The sequence below is a fragment of the Orcinus orca genome, chromosome 8 (assembly GCF_937001465.1).
Source record: "Orcinus orca chromosome 8, mOrcOrc1.1, whole genome shotgun sequence".
Classification (NCBI taxonomy): Eukaryota; Metazoa; Chordata; class Mammalia; order Artiodactyla; family Delphinidae; genus Orcinus; species Orcinus orca.
In genome coordinates, this window is record NC_064566.1 from 101454226 (window position 1) to 101472738 (window position 18513).

The 18513-nt window shown below is 39.9% G+C and overlaps 1 protein-coding gene across 1 annotated transcript in view; it reads right to left on the minus strand.

The window, feature by feature from the left end:
* The window catches only part of CDON (cell adhesion associated, oncogene regulated), a 100550-nt gene that overhangs the window by 44760 nt on the left and 37277 nt on the right, over positions 1-18513 (minus strand). The window contains exons 3-9 of the mRNA XM_004280463.3: positions 15412-15548; positions 13361-13633; positions 11938-12084; positions 10900-11043; positions 9983-10270; positions 7413-7682; positions 2765-3118 (exon numbers count right to left, since the gene is read on the minus strand). Of these exons, the coding sequence (XP_004280511.3) occupies positions 2765-3118; positions 7413-7682; positions 9983-10270; positions 10900-11043; positions 11938-12084; positions 13361-13633; positions 15412-15548 (1613 nt within the window). The remainder of the gene's footprint in view (positions 1-2764; positions 3119-7412; positions 7683-9982; positions 10271-10899; positions 11044-11937; positions 12085-13360; positions 13634-15411; positions 15549-18513) is intronic.

The following is an 18513-nucleotide window of genomic DNA, read 5'->3' on the forward strand; positions in this document are numbered from 1 at the left end:
AATTTTCTTCTACCATTCCGGATAACAGAATTTGAGCACTCACAGATACTAGATACAATTCATAAGGCCTTCACAGTACTTTCCAAAGGTTCTTCACATACATGATCTCAAGTTATCTTCAAAATAACTCTGTGAAATGGTCAGGAGAGACATCTAGCATTTTTTAAGGTAGAATGTTTTTTGAATTGGAAAACAGATTGATAAAACTCTGGCTTTCTAAGTACTATAACTATGGTAATGTCTATGAATTAATGACTCTGAGTTGAAACCAGTTCAACAGGGAACGGAACCAGATCTGCCAAAGTTGTTCCCACTGTGACCACTCAAACCAGCAACCCCACCCTAAACTATTTAGGACCCCAGGCCAACTCCCATTATAGTTTTGAAAAGTTACAACTCACTCTACAAATATTTGTACATCCAGGACCTCAAAAACCCAAGGTCTCTGGAAAGAAAAAAAGGTGGGGGAGAGAGTCATCTTGCTTACCACCCCCCTTCATAACAAATAAAGTAAAGGCTGCCAGCATGCTAGAATTTAATAATAAGCTCAGATTCCCATGGGAAGAAGTGGGTTGTTATGTGCTGTTCTGAACTTTAATAGACTCAGCTAGACTTCAGTAATTACTACAGAGCATGTAAAAGAAGCAACGGAGGACCACTCAGGTAGGATGTAGCTCATGGGGTTACTATACATAAAAAATGGTATTTATCAAGACATAAAATCCTGGGAGTAGGGGGATCTTAAAGATCTAGAAAGATCGAATCTAAACAAGTTATGTATCTTCTAAGGGCTTCAGATTTCTCATATTTAAAGTGAGGGGCTTCCCTGGTGGCGCAGTGTTTGAGAATCTGTCTGCCAATGCAGGGGACACGGGTTCGAGCCCTGGGAAGGGGAAGATCCCACATGCCACGGAGCAACTAAGCCCGTGAGCCACAACTACTGAGCCTGCGCGTCTGGAGCCTGTGCTCCGCAACAAGAGAGGCCGCGACAGTGAGAGGCCGCGCACCGCAATGAAGAGTGGTCCCCGCTTGCCGCAACTAGAGAAAGCCCTCGCACAGAAACGAAGACCCAACACAGCCAAATAAATAAATAATAAATAAATAAAATTTTAAAAATAAATAAATAAAGTGAGGCAGTTAGACAACTAGATACTTACCTAGTTCCATCAGCTATGACTGTGATGTCTATGGCTCCCTTTACCCTTTATTTACATAAAATAATCACTTCAGGGGGGTCCAGTGGTTAAGAATCTGCCTCCAATGCAGGGGATGCCGCAGGTTCGATCCCTGTTTGGGGAACTAAGATCCCACGTGGCGCGGGGCACCTGAGCCTGCGCGCCACACCTGCTGAGCCCGCGTGCCACACCTGCTGAGCCCACGCATTCTGGAGCCTGTACACCACAAATAGAGAGCAGCCTACGTGCGGCAAAGAAGAGCCCGCATGCCACAACGAAAGATCCTGCAGGCCGCAACTAAGACCCGACACAGCCAAATAAATAAATAAATTTTAAAAAATAAAAAATTTAAAAGAAAATCATTTCAGCCAAATGATACCCAAGCAGTGCCTGCATGACAGCTGTCTTACGGCTATAACAACATTGAGCAGAGCCACCCCTATTTCTGCTTAGCAGAACAGATATATAAACACACACACATACACATACATATACACATCCATATGTGTGTATAAATTTATGCAACACTTAACTACCTTCTTTATTTAAGGATTATTAAGGTCTACTAGTATCAGTAACTATTTCTTCTTCCCTAAACACTACCAGAAGGGATAATTATAATTTAATAATAATTACATAGTAATAATTGTAACTTAATACGTAGTATTTATTGAAGGCATTCTACTTCCAGCCATCATTCTAAGCACTTTACAGGTACAGACTCCTTGAATCCTCACACCAGCCCTATGAGTGGGGCACCCTCACCAATGCCCCCGATATAAGATTTGGATGTGGATTAAGTCAAATTTGAATTAATTTGAATAATACTGATATTCTATATACCAGTACTCCAAATTAAGTCATCATCACCCAAAATCAGTAAAATATAAAGAATATTAGGGCTTCCCTGGTGGCACAGTGGTTGAGAGTCCACCTGCTGATGCAGGGGACACGGGTTCGTGCCCCGGTCCAGGAAGATCCCACATGCCGCGGAGCGGCTGGGCCCGTGAGCCATGGCCGCTGGGCCTGCGCATCCAGAGCCTGTGCTCCACAACGGGAGAGGCCACAACAGTGAGAGGCCCGCGTACCACAAAAAAAAAAAAAAAGAAAAAAAGAAAATTATATTATACACCCTATTAGAACAATAACTTTGAATACGGTTGAGGCAAATATACAGATGGGTGTTATTTGACAGTACACAGGACTCAACATTCCCAATAAAAGCCAACTCTTTAGACTGAATACTATCCTTACTAAGGGCCCACCTGAAAATATTTGCAACGATATTTTCAGCTTAGAAAACCAAAAGTATTAATGCCCCAAAGAGGTCATACCTTGGGCTTGCTCCCAAATGAAAGTGTCCTATAGAACAACGACAAGCTTAACAAACCCACCAGAAGTGGAGACCAAAGTTCATCTGGTTCGCATAAGGCCAAATACCAAAAAATGCAATTCTACATTTCACTGTTGTTGGTAAATACATATATATTTAGAGGTTGCTAGACTCATTGAAAGCTACTTCCAATCACTTTATCCCCTACTGTCAAAGGAAACCATTCACCTGGGAAAAGATACTCATGGCAACTCACCAACAGCGAGGACGGCTTCCGACTGTGTGGTGCCGTGTGCGTTTGCAGCTTCGCAGGTATACTTCCCAGCGTGTTCCCGAGTAACAGCCTGAATATACAGAGAGCTTGAGCCAGCCTGGGACATGATGAAGTACACAGGCTCCAGGTCAGAACCCCCAGGTCTTGATAAGTGTGGTTTCCGGGATTTAGATCTAAGAACTTGAGACAAATGGCTGGTTATCAGTCCATGCCTGTCGTACCAACGAATGGCTGGAACCGGCACCCCGGTGGCATTGCAGGAGAAAGTCACGGAGCCTCCAGAGGCCACCTCTGCACTTGCTGGTGCCGTAATTATAACAGGCTTGAGTCCACTGTCTGTTAAAAAAAAGTAATTCACGTAAATTAAGAACATTATAGTATCTACAATGCAAAATAATTTCATCCTATTACGTAAATGTTGTGTCGTGCACAAGTAGCTGTCTTAGAAACATCTTTTATATGTGTGTTTCTAAACAGTGTTTTACATGCAGAACAGTGTGGTGAACATGTGCATTCTCTGAAGGAACCGTGCTTGCAATGTCGTTAGCAAGTAGTAATGATCATAGTCACGATTAGAACAAAGATATCCCCTTCCTTGTTAGTTTGCTTCTCAACTTTCACCAAGTAAAGCAGTTAATCAAAAGTAGAATTTTTCATCGTGTGGGCTCCTAGACATTTCCCACATAGGTTGCCTGTCCTTCAGAAAGAAAGGAATGTATATAAAGGAATCCACAGAGAGTTTTCCAGTTTGCATCCTCAGCGCATCTGACCACTGTAAATCCAGAACACGTGAGGCCAAAACCTCAGACTTTAACATGAAAAAGGTGTAAAGAAGTATAAAACTAAATAATAGTCCTTCAAAAAGACAGTCAATTCCAGGGCGCAAAAATCTGATCCCAAAAATCCTGGGAGAAAAACCTGTTCTGAATTACGGTTGGCAAACATATTTCTGACCAAATACACGAACAAATTTTTGTTTCTAAACAAGTGGCACCGACTCTTTCCTTCTGGTCTCAGGTATTTTTTTTTGGGGGGGCGGTATTTTTAAGTGATCTCACAATGGAATATCGATTACAAACGACATTTTCTCCAGCACATCTTTCTCCTTTTCCAGTCCTACTTCCTGTGTTTGACGAAGTCTATCAACAATGATCAGATTTCTGAATTTTTACTAATCTAAGAAGTGTAAAATGCTTTCACGGGTCATAACCTGCATTTCCCTCAGTACTAATGAGGTTGACTATCTTTTCACGTATTTATCTGCCACTCATTTTTCCTCCTCTGTCAAGTGCATTTTGTCCATTTTTCTGTCGGATCCTCTATCCTTTTTGTAATGGTTCTGAATTCTTTGTAAGTACTAGGTACTGCTCTTTTGCTAGTTACATATGTTACTAGTATCTTCTCTCAGTTTATTGCTTTGCTTTTCATTTTTAATGGTATCTTTAAAAAATAAGGATGCTTTAATTTTAATGTAGTCATACCAATCTTTTCTTAAAAATTAGCCTAAAATGTCTTGTTGAAAAGTTTTACCCAGATCATATAGATATTCTTCTATATTTTCTTCAAAAACTTTGCCATTTTGCCTTTCATATATAGGTCTTTAATCCACTGGAAATGTGTCTTTGTGTACAATGTGAGTTAGAGATTTAATTTCTCCTCCATTTTGATAACCAATTATCCTACATCAACTCTTGAAATGGATATCCTCCCCTTGGTGATCTGCAATGCCACCTAAGTCAAATCCTTAGTGCAAATCCTTGTTGGTGGTCTCTGTCTTGTTCCAAGAGTCTATTTGTCTGTTCCTGCACCAATAATACAACACTGTCTTAATTACTATAGATTTTTGTGTATATTCTAATATCTGGTAAAGCAAGGTCCCCACTTTCTTGTTCTTCTTCTTTTAGAGTGTCTTTTAAATTACTTTTTCTGTCTGTTGCTAATTGTAATGGTTAATTTTCTGTGTCAACTTGACTGGGCTAAGGGATGCCTAGATAACTAGCTGTGTTTGTGAGCGTGTTTCCAGAAGAAATTAGCATCTGAATTGGTAAACCGAGTATAGCAGATGGCCCTCTCAATGTGGGTGGGCACCACGCAATCCGTTGAGGGCCTCAGTAGAACAAAAATGCATAGGAAGGGCGAATTCTCTCTATGAGCTGAGCCATCTTTCTTCTGCCCTAGGACACTGGACATCAGTGCTCCTGGACCTCTGGCTTTTGGACTTAGGTTGAGACTTACACCATCACTCCTCCTCCCACAGCTCAATTGCATCATTGGCTTCCCTCCTTCTCCAGTATGTAGATGGCAGACTTGTCCTCTATACCTGTGTGAGCCAGTTTCTATAATAAATCTCCTCCTATGTGTATATTATAGATCCTCTTGTGTTTTGTTTCTCTAGAGAAACCTGGCTAATACACTCGTACATAGAAAGGCAACATTCTTGTTTATTGGTCTTTATCCAGCCACCTTGCTAAAAGCTTTTATTATTTCTAACAATTTGCCAACAAACTACTGAGGATTCTCTATATTGACAACCATAGCAGCTGTGAATGAATAACGACTGAGTTTTCTTTCTCTCTTACCCTTACATCTTTCATTTCTTTTTCTTGTCATTCTGTACTGATGCGAATCTCCACTATGATGACAACTAAAAGAGATTTTAAAGGGAATGCTTAAACATTTCACCATTAAAAGTAATGCTTCCTGTGAGTTTTTGTTAGATACTCTTTATCAAGTTAAGAAAGTTCCTTCTATTTCTGTTTTCCTAAAAGTGTCTATCATAGATACTGAATTATGTCAGATGTTTTTTTGCTTCTATGGAGATAATCATATTGTTTTTCTCCTTTATTCATTAAATAGGATGAATAATACTTTAAATTTTCTGATTGATTACTGGAATAACTCCTTAGTTAAACTTTATCTTTACTGATCCTATTTTATCTTCATTTTCTATTTAATTGATTTCTGCCCATATCTTTATTATCTCCTTTCTTCTGTTTTCTTTAAATCTATTCTCTTATTTTACGTAGTTCACTAATTTTCAGTTTTACTAGCTTTCTTTTATAAGCATTTAAGGCTATAAATTCTATGTTCCTTTTTCCTATATCCCACACAATTTGACACTCATTATCATTGAAAGAATTTTAAATTTCCATTATGATTTTTGACCCAGCTATTGAGAAATATAATTCTAAGTTTCCAAATACATGCCATTTAAAAATTATTTTTTGTTATTAACATCTAAATTAATTGCACCAAGTTCAGAGAATTGGTCTCTATCATCCTGATTCTTTGAAATTTGAAATATTTATAACTCTCAGACAAAAGATTAATTTCCCTAATATATAAAGAACTCCTATAAATAAGAAAAAAGACCAACAACCTAATTTAAAATGGGCAAAAGACAATGAACAGGCAATACACAGGAAAGCAAATTCAAATGGCTCATAAACACATGATGAGATGCCCAACTTCATTCATAATAATAAAAAATATATAGATCAAAAGGTACTTTTTTTTTTGCGGTACACGGGCCTCTCACTGCTGTGGCCTCTCCCGTTGCGGAGCACAGGCTCAGTGGCTATGGCTCACGGGCCCAGCCGCTCCGCGGCATGTGGGATCTTCCCGGACCGGGGCACGAACCCGTGTCCCCTGCATTGGCAGGCGGACTCTCAACCACTGCACCACCAGGGAAGCCCAAAAGGTACTTTTTTAAAAACCTATCAGATTGGCAAAGACTAAACAGAAATTTTGACACCACCACACCTTGGTGAGGATATGTGGAAACATTGCTAGTGGGAGTGTAAACTAGTAACTATTTTGGAGAGCAGTGATATCTATCAAAATTACCAAGACATACATGCTTTTATTCAGCAAGTTCATTTCTAGGAATTTATGTTAGAGATGTTCACACATGTGCAAAATAATCTATGTAGAAGGACATCCATTGTAGACTTCTTGTAATAGTGAAGGATTAGAAACAGCCATCAATGAGGTACTAGTCAAATCATCACAACTATACAACGGAAGACTAAGCAGCCATTTTTAAAAAGAAATGAAAATACTCTTTAATGTACCATATGAGAAGATGTCCAAGATATGTGTGAAGTGAAAAGTTCAAGGTAATTTTTAAGGTAAAATTCAAGGAAAAATTTTTAAGAAAAACTTCGAGGTAATTTATATGAATGCTACCACCATTTACGTTCAAAAAAAAAAAAACAGACATTGTTATTAAATGCACACAAGCTCACATGTTATATGTAATTGATTATATACATGCATACAAGGATATTCAAGAAAATGATAAAACTAGTTAGTTCTAAAGAGAAATCTGGCTGGCTGGGGAACATGGGTGAGACTTTTACCATGTGCTTTTCAAAATTATGCCTTTTCAAAACTATGCAGTATCTGTTGAAAAAATATTATAAAAAATTTTTAAATGAGCGTGATTAAATAAGGTTGCTTCTTCATGGAAATGCCTACCTGCAACTAGAAAGGAACACGGAAAATGAACACCGCTCTGTTATGGTGATAGGATTATTTCCTTTTTTGTAAAAATGATTTAATTTTTAACCAGAACAAAACCCCATCTGTAAAGTAAAATCTCCTATGATTACATGACCTAAAAGCCTACCGTTTTCAATTTCCAGTCTCCCAGTAGACTGCGTAAATCCAATCCCATTATCTGCTACACACTGATACAGCCCAGAATCTTCCATGGTAACACCCCTGATTTTCAATCCATTTCCCACAGTTAGATGTCGTGGGGAACGACGAATGGGCTGTGCGTTGTGAAACCAGGTACGGTTGGGGGTTGGGTTCCCGTGAACTTCACACGTGAATTGCACTGTGGCACCCAGAGACACTGTCTGATCCTGCAGTCCTTTAGAAATGGAAGCATGTTCTAAAAATAAAACGAATAAGAACTAATGAGAACCTACTGTCTAGCACAGGGAACTCTACTCAATACTCTATAATGACCTATAAGGGAATAGAATCTAAAAAAGAGTGGACTATATGTGTATGTATAATTGATTCACTTTGCTGTACACCAGAAGCTAACACAACATTGTAAATCAACTATACTCTAGTAAAAAATTAATAAAAAATAAAATAAACATAAATTAAAGTCTAGCCCTCAAGATGTACTTTTTAAATTATCACACGAGTCATACAAACTCTCCTCAATAACTAGTTGAAACCGAATTGTATTATTTCCTCACATTCTCCCATCCACCATGGTCATCAAGAAAAAATTAGAAATGTATTTACTTTCCTCCAATAGGATAAACCATATGTTACTAAAACATTATAGCCTCTTTTTATAGATCTCTCCTCCCACTTAACCACCCTCCGCCAACCCAACAAATGCACACACACATACATACATGCAGAGTTTCTAATCTTTGGCTTCTCTGAGCGTTTGTTCCAGGTGATCTGTTTGAAATAAAGTAATCATTTCCCTGGATTTCACACTACGCAACAGCCAAAACAGAAGAATGCTTATTTGGAAGTTAAATTCTTTTTATGCTCAATTCTGCTTTGAGGTTACATGTATTCTGGGCAAAAATTTTCCTTTAGTATCCATCAAGTCACTTTTTTTTTTTTTTTAACATCTTTATTGGGGTATAATTGCTTTACAATGGTGTGTTAGTTTCTGCTTCAAAACAAAGTGAATCAGTTATACATATACATATGTTCCCATATCTCTTCCCTCTTGCGTCTCCCTCCCTCCCACCCTCCTATCCCACCCCTCTAGGTGGTCACAAAGCACCGAGCTGATCTCCCTGTGCTATGCGGCTGCTTCCCACTAGCTATCTACCTTACGTTTGGTAGTGTATAGATGTCCATGCCACTCTCTCGCTTTGTCACAGCTCACCCTTCCCCCTCCCCACATCCTCAAGTCCGTTCTCCAGTAGGTCTGTGTCTTTACTCCTGTCTTACCCCTAGGTTCTTTATAACATTTTTTTTTCTTAAATTCCATATATATGTGTTAGCATACGGTATCTGTCTTTTTCTTTCTGCATCAAGTCACTTATTACCTGGACAGAGTACATCATGTATCGGCATTTGTAACATATGCCCAAATTAAATGACTATGCATATTAATCTAGTCCTAATTAGCATTAAATTTAAAGCCCACTCGCCATACACTTGTATTAATTCCAGTGTAACCTATGTCAGGCCACTGTTGCACATAAACAGGTGTAGAAGCTTTACAAAAACTATATTTACTATGAAAACTTTTTTTTTCCAGTCTTCATGAAAATCTGTTTTGATAAAGGAAAACATTTTTGCTGCTACCCATGACAGTGAGATAGGTAGCTGGAAGAAAGGAATAGCTTTGAGATAAATAGTATATATAGAAATATGGGTGAAAATAACACAAATTTTATGAGCCAGCTATAGTGAAAGCATTCCAAAAGGGAAAATAAAATGAAATGATTTCTTTTTGAGATGACATTTTCTGGTCAGTACTCTGTCTTAGTTACGATTACTGGACACTACACACTGATACAGCCCAGAATCTTGCATCCTGTTGAATTCCAGTCTCTTTCCTCCATGTCATCAAGAAGGAAGAACCAGCTCTGTAAATAAGTCCCCTACATATGAACCAGTTCCATTCCGAGAGTGCGTTCGTCAGTTCAATTTGCTCATAAGTCCAACAAAGTTAGCTTAGGAACCCTACTAACAATCGGCTATATAGTATAGAACCAGCTACACCACCACTGCTTTTACACTTGCTTCAGGACATCCTGGGCTTGAAATAAAGATACTGTACTACTGTACCCTATACAGTACTGTACAGTACACAAAAGCACAGCCACTTGTAGAGGATGCACACACGTGACAATGTACACCAGACACGTGAACTAACTTAACGTGATTAGACATGCGAACGCACGTCTGCATCTTTGAAAGTTTGCAACTTGAAGGTTCGTATGTAGGGGACTTACTGTATTGTGTAACCAGGTTGGGGGTGAGGTTCCCAAGAACATCCCAGGTGAAACGCTCTGTGCCACCCAGAAACACTGCCCGACTCAGCAGTCCTTTAGAGCAATGAAGCTCATTTTGGTACTGGGGTAGCTATTTCTAGGTAGTCTCTATTCCATTTATGGTTCACAAATAGATCTTCCACTCAAACATCAGTTAGACCAGAAAAATAGCCTGACTTGAAAAAACACTTAACAAGTAACATCTTACCAAGTACATTCACCACGTAAGTCACGTGTTTGGTGTCTCCAGACTTGTTTCCCACCACACAGGAGTAGTTGCCAGAGTCCGCCGGATCAATGCTGTCCGTGGCAAGATGCGAATACAACCTTCTCCACTTGCTTCCCGGCACAGCGTCCTGACCGTCCTTCAGCCAGTGCACATGAGAAGCTGGGATCCCACTTACCACACACTCCAGGGTCACAGGGCTACGAGAGAGAACAGCTAATGCCTGTGAAAGGGCGGGGTGAAGAATGTGAAAGTCATCTGAAGAAGGGCCTGGAGAAAGAAGGGAAAATAAAAAATCATTATTCTTATGTATTCACTTCCACCCTCTTCCTTAGCAAAGCTGTGAGCTTCCCCATCTTCCCATTTATTCTTCTTTACACTATGAGGTCCTGTTTGGTAACTAAATCATTTTCAGTTGAGAATTAAATTTAAAAGACTTCATGATCCTTTAGAGCTACTCCTGAATTAGCAGTTTGGAAATGTTGAATTTCTCAACAAGTATGTGGACTGTTACTTAACTATGCTTTGACTCTTGGTGCCACTACAACTTATCGTATCTCAAAGAGAACAGATAAATATTTTTTTGTAATTCACAGCCACCAATTTGATTACCACTGATACAAAGTGATATTTGCTCACTAATTTCTTTTTATTTGAGCAAAGGGCAAAGTTCTCCACATGAATTCTATCCTGTCATCTTGACCAAAATTCTCTTCTAAGAAGTCATTATATTTTTAAAACATATACAGTACTATGCTATAATGCACTTATGCATGTAAAGACTTTCTCATGATAAACAAACAGGATCTGAAAGAAAAAGGAACTCCCACTTCCCAACTTTTTATGAGAAATGCTTCTGAGGACTCTTCCCAGTGACCACGATTCCCCCAAATACTTACGACTCACAAGGAGCTTTTGGCCAATGGGTTCAACTTTTAATTCATGTGTGACAGGATTAAAAGCTGCACATTTATATGATCCCTTGTCCTCTAAGGATACATTCAAAATCTGAAGATTCCCTGATGGAAGGATTAAGTAATTCTCTGAGGAAGGAAGGGAATGCAGTTAGGTCTCTCTCTTTATGAAGGACACAAGTTAAGACTAACAAAGATTGATAGTTATGCTTTAAATGTAGACGTGACATGAGCAGCAAATAAGCAATCGGGGAAAATCCATTAAATGAAGGAAAAGGAAAGTCAAAGCAGAACAAAAAAAGTCAACAGCACTACAGTAACAAAATCAAACCCATCAGAGCCCCAAGGCAACAGATCACTCCCTGAGAACACCACAGCACAAGAAACATATTTAGACAAAGATACAACGACCGCAGCTGCCACTTTGGGCAAACCCCTGCCTGCAGCACTGACCACCCAGTAGTCATTCACGTCTTCATTCATTTCTTCTCAACAATATGTACTGAGACCCTATTTTCTGCCAACAATGGCCTGTGCACAAGTGATACAACAATGAAGCGAGCAGATAAAGCAAGCCCTGCACTCATGCTGCCAGTGCTCCGATGCAGGAACAAGGCGGCAGAGAAAGGGACAAACGACAAACAAGCAGACAGTCATGCATATGACACAGGGCTACGGAAAACGAAGCTGAATAAAGTGGACAGAGCAACACAGCACATCATTTCAGATAGTGCCATGAGGGCGATCTTCTCAAAGGAAGTGATATCTGAGTAGATTCCTGAATGAGTTGAAGGAGTGAGCCTTGGGGGTGCGGGGTTGTAATCATTTCTGTACTGTCTTCTATACTATGTTCTATTTCATACTGTAACCATGTGTCTAAACTACTCCACTTGACTCCCAACAGTAGACACAATATATCTTATGTGTTTTTGTGTCTACAGCCCCTAGCACACAGAGCTTAATGGTAGTTGGTTAATCCCATTTGTTCTCTGGGTGCCATTGGCTTGTCGTAAGAGGTCTCACCTGTGGAATGTTTCAGCCACTTTCCCCGGATTTTATAGCGCACCTCAGCTTTGGGGTTACTATCTGGTAACTTGCAGCCAATGAAACCAGTACTTTTTTCTTCTGCTGTAATAACATGCTTTGTTGATGAACCAAAATCACCAAGAACTAAAAGAAATAAGTAGATAGATCAATAAATAAATGTAAATTTGAACTCTCTTTCCCAAAGGAAATTGTAAAGCTAGAAACAACATCTGCACCATGGCCATTTGTGGCAGCTACTCCCAGTTCCCAAAGTAGCAGGATCTTTTTATCTTAGAAAGCAGTTGGGGTAGGGGTGCACAGTTGAGAGCTGGGGCTTAGTCATGGCACCCTTTTCCAGAAGACAATGCTTCCAGGAGACTACAAGGCAAGCAAACTGTTCTTGAAACATTAGGGAGAACTATAAAGCCTAATTGTTCCCATTCTGCCAAGATAAATCCTTCTTAATCCAGTCTCTCATCAAAACTCACTTTCCCTATGCATCCTTATTCTGTTAGTAGCTACTCACATGGCAATAAAAGGGTTTCCAAGAATGAACCTAGGATATCAAAAAAAAAAAAAAAAAAAAAGCAGTGTATCGTTTGAATTACCTGAATATACTAACTAGGTCTCAGTTTCTCTCGGTTTAAGTTGACTACAGCCGGAGCCTGCATGGAAGGGCTCTTTATTATTGCCGGTGCTGAAAGCACTCTGCAGCCTGCCCCTAGGAATTCAGCCCTCCGGTGTGTGGCTTGGAGCTGTCCACGGGTCACAGCTCTACCAAAACATTTACTCTTCTCAGTTATGACAAACTCACTACTCCTGGGGAATCCAGATTTGTTCTGTAAATAGGGGTGCCCTCACAAAGATGCTTTCCATTACTGGAAGCCATCACCGTTTGAAAGGCAGATGGCTCAAACTTACTAAGAAAACCACACATACCAGATTTTTCCATAAGTTCAATACTCAACATTCCTTTCCTTACAGTTATTTTTCTACCCCACTTCTTTAGCCTGGTTTCAATTAAATAAATGAAAATCACTCTGTAATCAAGGCAAATAAAACAATTAGATGTGCAAAAAAGATAAAGGATGGCATGAAATAACTGTCAAAGCGGACAACAGCTTTTTTGGTTGTTGATATTAAGGACTTTTAAATACTCACAAAGAAATTCAGATTCACGTTAGAAAATTGTCCTAACGCTGCACAAAATAATGTCCAGATCCCTTGATACAGAGGAAGACACTAAGCAAGGCTCAAGTATCGTCCCCCAGGTTAAACACACAGCGAGTGTCAAGGCTGGGATGAGAACGCATACGTGTCTTACTCCAAAGCCCACGCTCCTCCAAGTACTCAAAAAAATGCAAGTATTAACAGTAATTTCAGGAATAAGCATCTGTAACAGGGACAAAATCAGACTCACCTGCAGTCGATATGGTTGCAGGACCACTCACAACGGCGCCAATGCTATTGTTGGCAATGCACTGGTAATAACCCGACAGGGAGGGGTTAAGAGAAAGGATAGTCAACGTCCCCTGGTGAACCTTAATCTGTTCCACATTTCTGTCCAATCTTTTTCCATTATGCAACCATGAGATACGAGCAGTCACAGGTTTAGCAGAACAATGCAGTACTACAGGTCCACCAAGTTTCTGGACGGCAGACAATGGCTCAGAAATAAAATAAGGTGCCAAGTCTACAAGGGAACAGTCCCCGTGTGCAAAGGGGTGGGGAGAGTGGGAGAGAAGAGGAGACAAGGGGAGAGACAAAGAAGAGCAAGTTTAATATACTTCATCTGAATCTACAAAACGAAAGGCAATCCCTTACTTTATACGTTATGGTCCTGAGAGCTTGTAAGAGTTCTAGGAACATTCTTATATTTTGGAAGAAAGAAGGCAACATACCAATGGAGAACTTAACAGTTAGGCCAGCACAGATGAGAATCCTTATGATATAAATAAAACAAAATACTAATTCTATAAATGAGAAATGGTAAACTGCTCTTCTAATGAAGTAGCTTTTTAAAAATGGAAATTAAGAATCTGAAAAAGAGAAGATGACTTTCAAAATCAAAAGAATTCTCTTCCATATTACCAACAGAGTTTGACTTTAAGAGCAAATTATTTTCTCAAAATAATTTGACTACTTCCCTTTAATATAAGTAATGTTCAACTTTTAAGAACGCAGAAGTAGAAAGTTAGGAAGCCACACTGAAATACAAAGTCTATCCTTTTGGGGATATGAGGATAAATGGGGTATCAATCGTCATATTTTTATTTGGTGTTTGGAATAGTTTCACTTGTTATGCCTATTCCTCCAGTAACTTGGGGGAGAGGGGTTCTTGCGTTCAAGTATCAAAACACATCCCTCCCCTCCACCCAAAAATGAGGGCGGGGGACAGGGATACTAATAATCTGGTGTAATAAAATAGTTAAAAGAAAAAAAATAATAAATTGCTGAATCTACTTTTATAGGATATTTTACCAGAAATAAAGATTAAAGGAAATGCCTTGACTGAATCTGAGGTTGCTATTTAGCCAAAAAAAAACCCAGAAATAAAACCACTAAATCGGGCTTCCCTGGTGGCGCAGTGGTTGAGAGTCCACCTGCCGATGCAGGGGACACGGTGTTCGTGCCCCGGTCCGGGAAGATCCCAGATGCCGCAGAGCGGCTGGGCCCGTCAGCCATGGCCGCTGAGCCTGCGCGTCCGGAGCCTGTGCTCTGCGACGGGAGAGGCCACAGCAGTGAGAGGCCCGCGTACCGCAAAAAACAAACAAACAAACAAACAAACAAAAACCACTAAATCAATTTTCCCTTACTAAGTCGAGTATAGTTATACAGTATTTTTAACAAAGATAATAAACAAATATTACTTAATAAATAAACATCACTGTATTTGTATATACTCCTATATAAATCTTCACACATATCTAAAATAAAAAGAAGTGCATATGGGCCATGAATTAGCCTCAGGCTTACATATACATTTAATAATAAACACATTTAAGCTTTTTAGTAACCCAGAGTTAGATAATAAATTAGGCAAGATCATGAGAGACCTGGGATTTGAACCAAGTTCTCTCACTCCAAGTTGAGTACTCTTACATACGGCTTCTAAAATTCCTCTTTGGTGGTGTGTAGTCAGCATTTGATTCCTATCATAATTTCCAAATTCAGAGATTTGTAACATATCCTCACTGAAAAAAAGCATGTCCGGAAAATATTTATTTTCAAGACAACAAAAGGAATAAATTATACGGACAATGATGGGAAGGCCTGCGAATGCCCAGAAGCACTCCTAAGAGATCCTTAAATTGCTTAATGAATCAGTTTTAAAATCATTCCACTGGTCAAACAAATCTTAGAAACGTCTTTGGAAACCATCACTATCGTCGAAGCATTAAAGTTGAAGTTCTTCATAGGATTAAGATGAGGAAAAGCTTCAGGCCCAGACTACCATTCTTCTCCTCTTACCTGGACTCACGGAAGAGCACAGAATCGGGAGAGTAACATACAGCAGTGTCTGTAAGGGTCCAGCAACTGGATGCATAGCGCCAGATTGCAGAAGCGGGGAGGACAGACTTCCAGGGCAAAATCCAGGCCTTGGCTTACTAAAAGACATCAAAAAAAAAAGGAAGGAATTCTAAAGTACAAAAACAGTTGGAATTTTTTATCTGAATAGCCAGCCCGAGTTATGAACACAGTGGCTGCCCTCTATTTTGAAAGCTCCACATAGAGTGCGTCAAATACAAGGCATTCAATGATCCACATCTTCCCAATTCACAAGCTAATCTCTAGACGTTAAATTAAAGTTAGAAATTCTGCTCATTCTTCCAAGATACTAAGACACTTATTTTACACAGAACCAATTGTTCCAAATGAATACATAACGGCCTTTAGCGCCTTTCTCTTTGTACATCTCACAACCATCTAAAACTCAACACAACTCAGATGCATTCCTCCTCTATGTTCCTTAAAACAGAAACAATAACAACAAAATAATAACTAACGTTTATATAGTGCTTGTACGAGCCAGACACCATCTCAGTGCTTTTCATATATTAACTGAACCTTCACGACAAGCCTATGAGTCAGGTACTCCTGGTTTTCTTCCCTTTTTTCAGATGGGGGACTCATGGATTGTGCAGAGAATACCAGGGGCAGGCCTGCGTGGGGATCGAGTTTGTCTGCAGAAATCCAAAGACCGCTGTGGTGAGAGTGGGATGAGCCAAGTAGAGAGCACAGGGGAAAGCCGGGCTAGACCCTACCCAGCTTCAAAGGCCATGCTGAAGGTTTTGGCATTTATTCTAAATGCGATGGCAGACCCTTGGAGGACTTAGAGAAGGGAGGGATGGGATCTCATTATGCTTTAAGGAGATCACTGGCTGATGGAGACTAGACTGAAGTGGGGCCGGGATGGAGGAGGGAGACCAAGTGGGAAGTTACGAGATCGCTGGGGAGAGAGATGAGCACGTGGTGGGTGAGTCCAGTGAGTCAGCTGTGGAGGTGCTGAGGAAAATCACCGGATTCAGAACATACACTAAAGCTTAAACCAAGCTGATGAAGGTTTGGATAGAAAGTGTGAGAGAGGGCTTCCCTGGCGGCGCAGTGGTTGGGAGTCCGCCTGCCGATGCAGGGGACACGGGTTCGTGCCCCGGTCCGGGAGGATCCCACATGCCGCGGAACGGCTGGGCCCGTGAGCCTGTGCTCCGCATCGGGAGAGGCCACAAGAGTAAGAGGCCCGCGTACCGCAAAAAAAAAAAAAAAAAAAAAAAAAGTGTGAGAGAAAGAGCTATATCAAAGACAACTCTTAGTTTTTGGTGTAACAGAATAAGTAAAAGTTCTGCTTCCTGAAATGGGGAAGACGAGCAGGGGAAACGGCTGAAGAGGAGGCTGCTCAACAGCTGTGCTTTGGCCATGGAAAGTCTGAGATCTGTGAGGGATCCGAGTACCAGTAACTAGTCGACAGGTGCATATAGGAGTCTGGAGCTGTGGGAAGAAGTCAGAGCTGAAAATGCAGATGTTACATGTACTAAAGCCTTGGCGCTAGATGAGCACTAAGGAAAATATGATAGAGGAGGAAAGATACTCCAACCTTTAGACACTGAATAGAGGAGAAAGAAGTAATAATGGAGACTAAGAAGAAGTAGCCAACAAAATAAGAAGAAATCCAGGGGCATGTTGCATCTAGGGAGAAAAATGGAAAATATTTCTGGAAGAAGAGAGTAATCAACCCATCTCAAACACTGCTGAGAAACAGAGTAAGATAAGATGGCATCAGAAAGCCATGAAGAAGACCATGGGTGATATAGCAAGAACGGTTTCAGTGGAGAAGGGACAAAAGTCTGATCAGTTCAGGATAGGATGGGAAGGGAGGAAATGAAGAAACAGGCACAGAAAACTCCTTCAAGGATTTGCTATAAAAGGGCAGCAGAAAAACAGAGAGAATTGCTGGGGATGGATGGATGGCAGCCACGGAAATGTTTGTTTATGTGTTTTTTTAATATAGAGATAATATAACACATTTACAAAGCTAAAAAAAGTTTCACAAAACCCAGCACTGGTAAGGATGTGCGTAAAAATCACTATAATATCTCGTTGGTGAAATATAATTGGTAAATTCCTTTTGGAAGGAAAATTATTCATTCATGCAACAAATATTTACTGAATGTTTATTATATGATGGGTACTATTCTAAGAGCTGGAGATAGAGCACTTATATATGTAAGTAAAAATAAGTAACAGACAAAAATGTATACCTTACATTCCGTGGGAGAGATGGAAAGTAAACAAGATGAATAAATTAGGAATATTCACAAGGTCCATGCCATCCTCCAGATATGGTTCATTCCTTCTCTGTGCTACTCCTACACCTTGGTCACTATCTACCACTGCACTCACTACTGTGCTCTGCAATTTACCTCGTTACATAACTATGTCCTCTTTGAAGGCAAGAATGATGTCATATCCAACTTTGCAAATTCTAATGCCTAGCAGAAAAGAGGCACTTGATGTTTCTTAAAATGAAAGGAATACCTTAATGTAACGTAATTCCCAGAAGTACCTTAGAGAGTAGTATTTAACGAGAACTGTTATCTCTACTGAATTCAGTGTAACCTAGCCATATTTTTATTCTTTCATTCACTTATGCATTCATATATATGATTTCAAAAATTAGCAAACATAAAGTAAGCGCCTACTGTATGCCAGGCACCATGCTAGGCTAGAGATCCAAAGAGTGGTTATTATGTCGACAAATTCTCCCCTACATTCCTGCTTGGCCAGGACACAGAATCTGACTACAGAATACAACAAAATGTAATGCCAGAGTTACATTAATGACATTTTAGAAATGAGAATTCTACGTGTGTACTCATCTGTGACAAGAAAGGTTAATTCTAACCATCGATAAAACTGGGTAGTAATACAAAGTAAGGCACCGTAAGTATGGCTTTGAAGAAATCAAATATCTCCCAGGATCTGCTCACTTCTCTACACCAGGTACTCCAAAATATCCAAGTTGCAAAGTCAAGTTTATCTACATCGTGGACTATCAGTTCGAGGAACGCCTTTTAA